We start from the raw sequence: 4,800 nt of genomic DNA on the forward strand, positions 1-4,800 counted from the left end.
CCTCGGCGCAGCCTCGGGAAAGCAAAGCCCGGGCGGGGCTGTGCACAGCCGGGGTTCCCCACCGACGCGGGGTTCCCCTCCCTTCCCATCGCGGAAGGCACCGGCGGCTCCTCCGGGGGGCGGCCCCCGCCGGGGCTCCCCGCTCCGGGCTCCCCGCCCCCGCCGCTCCGTGCCGCTCCGCTTCGCTGCGCACTGAGGCTCCGTGGGCGGACGCGGCAGCCCACGGGCTCTGGCAGGCAGCCGAGCGGCGCGCGTCACGGCGGGGAGGGCCGGGCGGCACAGCCATAAATAGAGGCGAGGCGGAGACGGCAGCAGCATTCGCGGGGAATCCCTCCTGGCCTTCCTCCGAGCGGCGAGGTAAGGCGGGACACACGCGGCGGCGCTCCCCGGCAGCGCGGGGCCGGACCGGACCGGACCGGGCAGCGCGGGGCTCTGACGGCTCTTCTCTCCTCCGCGTTCGCAGCCCGGCGTCCCCATGACTCTGAACCGCGGCGACAAGCTGCGCTACCTGGACAAGCGGCGCGGCAGCATGCCTTTCTCCGTGCACCAGCACCTGCACCGGCGCAGCATGCCGGTGGACGAGCGGGACCTGCGGGCCGCCCTGCCGCAGGACGAGCTGTCGGGCTTGGTGCGCTGTACCTCGTACAGCCCCGGCGAGGCGCACCGGGAGAGCTGGGCCTCCGACTCCTCCGACTCCGTCATCTCCTCGGGCAGCGACTCGGACGGCGGGCTCTACAAGGTGATCCTGCTGGGCGAACACGGCGTCGGCAAGACCAGCCTGGCCCGCATCTTCGGCGGCGTAGAGGACGGCGCGGAGGCGGAGGAAGCCGGTGAGGGCGCGGGCAGTGCGGGATCCCCAACCCGGAGGGGAACGGGGGCGTCCGGGCGCGGGGTGACAGCGATTTAACGAACACTGTCTTCCCTCCAGGAAACACGTACGACAGATCGATTATAGTCGATGGAGAAGAAGCGTCTCTCGTGGTGTTTGATATCTGGGAACAGGTACTTGCAGCTCGAAGATACTTTTTCTTTATGGACCGATCGGTGGTTTGCTCCAAAAATGTGTAGCAACGGAACGACTCTGTCTGGCTATTTATTGTCAGATGGGTAGCACTGAAAGGGTGAAAAACCGGAATTCATGCTGCCTTTATTCTCCCTTGCAATTATTTTCTCATAGCTAGACAAGCTGTTTAGAAACCTGACTAGGCTTGGGCTGTGAATCTCTCAGTGCTTTGAATAACGCTCACATTGGCAGCCCCAGGGAATTCCTGTACAACTGGAGACTGACAATGTGATGGTGCTGACTTGATGTTAGTTCTAGAAACAATAAGAAGATTTTAAGAAAACTTCTTGCAGGCTGGTTTACTTTTGCTGTTTATAAGTTGATAAAGCAAATAAAAATATCAGATGTTTAAAATACTTAAATCATTAACTAGATAGTGCCGAATATCATTTTCAGTGCAGTAAATCTTTTTGCCTCCTTTTGTTTTAGGATGACAGCCAATGGCTTCAGAACCACTGCATGAAGATGGGAGACGCCTACATCATTGTCTATTCAGTGACAGACAAAGTTAGTTTTGAAAAAGCCTCTGAACTAAGGATCCAGCTAAGAAGAGCAAGGCAAACAGAAGACATTCCTATTATTCTTGTGGGCAATAAAAGCGACCTGGTCAGGTCCCGGGAAGTCTCAGTCGATGGTAAGATACCATTCATTTATATAATAAGGTCTAAATTAGTTGCAAAGGCAGGACAGGATAATGATCAGCAGAGCTGGTCCGGGCTTGATGTAGAAAAATGTATGATTGGAGGCACACCAGAGAAATCAAACGAGCTGGTTCACACTGGGGACTCTGCACCAGGGAGAACAGCAAGGGAAGACTCGTACATAGAGCCAGGCTCCAGACTGCAGTAGAGGAGACATGCAGCTTCAGAGCTACACAGAGCAATAGGCTGAAGCTGCAGTTTTACTGCATGTAGCAGTTGCTAGTCTCAAGATTTGGTAGCCTCCTTAAGGGACAGGAGTGCCATGTCATAAAATCCAGGCAGTCTTTGCTAATGGTGATCCCACAGTAGCAGTACAGCCCTTTCCTCTAGAAGTGCTTCCATCAGTTTTGTGGTGAGGTGGAAAGACAAGGCTCACACAGTCTTTTTGTATGTCACCTACAGCTGTGGTGAGAATTTTCTGTTCCAGTGTGCGTTTCAGCAACTGAGTACAGTAACAACTGCCAAGTATTAATTTCACATATTAAAATTTGGTTTTCCTTCCTCTGGGAAGAATACTGTGGAAATATTGGTGTCTTGATGCTGAAGAACCATGTCTTGTGGTCTGGTTCTGGCATACTTCATATGTTAAATGTCTGCATGGGGATTTGACTGGAGCTCATCAGGAGGTTCTCATTCTCTGCAGGCTGGTGGCAGTGCATAGTTCACCTGTCCTAGAAGTGACATTGTTCTATTCAGGCTGGCAGCTTTGTCATTATTCGCCACAAGGTGGACATGGAAATATGCTATGCAGCAATGTTGCAGGGTTACACGTCTACCTCTGGAACATTGGGGACAGAGCGCTGTCTATTTTGAGCACAGTCCTAATCAAATCTAGTAGTTGACAACATTATGACCTCTGCTGTAACCTATATAACAGCGTGACCTTTTGATCTGCATCAGCTTCATTTGTGCCTGATGTGGAAGGCTCTCACTTCTTACAGCAAAGCTGAGGTGTGTGATTGCTCAGCAACTTCCAGAAGAGATAGCAACTAGCTCTTCTTTCTGTACCTCACAGTCTTTCCTATCAGACAGCAAGCATGCATCAAGTCCTTCCCTGAAATCAGCTTAGATCTTAATAGATCTTAAATGATACTGGGATGGTCTACCTATAGGGCTACTTTTGCCTTACAGTCAGCATCACTGGTCAAGTGAGACTTCTGACCACACCACAATAAAAGAATTGGTAGTATGGGGACAAAACCATGGCTGCAATTATTATAATTTACTGCTGCGTAATAAAGCTCTTTGGTGTTGAAGACCCTTTCCCTTCTTTTTAAGTAAACCTATTTTTTTCCTGCTAGTATATATGAAGAGAAAACATCAGTCTCCACTCATCTCCCTTCTTTTCTTTCCATCCAGAGGGCCGGGCCTGTGCTGTTGTGTTTGACTGCAAGTTCATCGAGACTTCTGCAGCTGTGCAGCACAACGTGAAAGAGCTCTTTGAAGGCATCGTGAGGCAAATTAGACTTCGCAAAGACAGTAAAGAAGACAACGCCAGGAGAATGGCCAACACAAAAAGAAGAGAAAGCATAGGCAAAAAGGCAAAGCGATTCCTTGGGAGAATTGTTGCAAAGAACAACAAGAAGATGGCTTTCAAAGCAAAATCCAAGTCTTGCCATGACCTATCTGTGCTTTAGAAGCTTTCAGCAAGGCCAGATGTTGCATGTTGGAGGTGAACAAGCATTTGGCTGTTGAGAAGTATATGGACAATCCTCATGGTGATAAAACAATGACTTACCAATTGAGATTCTCATTAATGCCTTAAGGTGCACAAGCAAGTCTGGAAGTTACCTTACAATGTTGGCTTCATTGATGAATGGTTTGTTTCAATGTATACAAGTAAATGAACTAACTTTAATTAAGTGGCTTGACATGCCCACATTTTCACTATGTAAATATGTTACATACATTCTCTTGTCCTGTGGATACCAGAGATGCAAAGATAAGAAAGGAGTGTCACCACAGACTTGTCTCATTTGCAGAGCAAAACTTAAACTTGTACGCAGGCTCGTACACTCTTTTTAGTATAAAGTAAGCAATGATAAATCTTTTTAAATTTAAATGTGGGGTGGGAGGAAGTAGAACCACATTAGAATGGAAGGAAAACATATTTATATATATATATAGTTAAATACGGAACAGATATCATTTTATGAAGTTAATTTGCACTTCCATTACCTGTTACTCAATTAATTTGTTACTTGTTTACATGCAGATTTTATAATAAAGTATTATTTCCTGTTATAATAAACTGTGCTTTTTTCATAGTGTGGATAAAGAATGAGAGAGCAGTATTTTTCTACTGATCTTTTTTTTCGCTGTATGAAACATTAATTACAGACTTCAGCTGATCTATGCAGATACGCACGCTGCAGTTCTGGAAATGAAATGAATCAGGAATGCTCTGTCCTGTTCTTCAGCAGACAGTTCTTATACGTAATTCCTGCTTTGATATTGGAAAGGCATATCTTGATGTTATTGTTCATCTTCAACCTAGTTCTCTTGTCAGCTTTAGCAGAAACAGACCTCTAAATAATACCTTTAGTTTGTTAGGTTTTTGTCCATGCTGATGAACTGAAACCTGTAATGTTCAGCTTCTTACATCTCTTCAGGCTTGAAGGCCTGTTATGACAGCCAGTGAGCAAATGTGGGTTTTTGTTGCTGCTTGTTGTTTGCATCTTTTTTCTTATTTGTTTGTGTCCTTTTTTGGGAGCAATGTAATTTTCCCATCTACTCACAAGCCTGTAAAGACCTCTCAGTGGCTTTGGGAATTTCAAAGGAGCCTGGCAAGGCTGTCTGAAAGACTCCAGCTGTGGGTTACCTTGGCCTGCATCACTGCTATAGTTTTCAACTCCTGTGTCATAATTACTGTGTCTCCATTATTTCTACCTATTTGCTATTCATGAATTTAAAAATTAGTCATGCCTCGGCAAATGAATTAGGCTAACTGCATATGCTTTATAAATTCTTCTATAAAGGATACATTATCTTTAAATTCTTCCATAAACTCAGTTCTCACAATTCAAAAAACACAAG

The 4,800-nt window shown here is 46.8% G+C and overlaps 1 protein-coding gene across 1 annotated transcript; it reads left to right on the forward strand.

Moving 5' to 3' along the window:
* The first annotated feature begins 245 nt into the window (after positions 1 to 245).
* RRAD (RRAD, Ras related glycolysis inhibitor and calcium channel regulator) lies at positions 246 to 4,045 on the forward strand. The gene is made up of 5 exons (XM_015874063.2): positions 246 to 357; positions 464 to 830; positions 929 to 1,002; positions 1,493 to 1,697; positions 3,124 to 4,045. Exons 2-5 carry the CDS (start codon positions 476 to 478, stop codon positions 3,399 to 3,401), a joined length of 912 nt encoding a protein of 303 aa, XP_015729549.1. The 5' UTR covers positions 246 to 357; positions 464 to 475; the 3' UTR covers positions 3,402 to 4,045.
* Positions 4,046 to 4,800: the final 755 nt, after the last annotated feature.

The sequence above is a fragment of the Coturnix japonica genome, chromosome 11 (genome assembly GCF_001577835.2).
Source record: "Coturnix japonica isolate 7356 chromosome 11, Coturnix japonica 2.1, whole genome shotgun sequence".
Taxonomy (NCBI): Eukaryota; Metazoa; Chordata; class Aves; order Galliformes; family Phasianidae; genus Coturnix; species Coturnix japonica.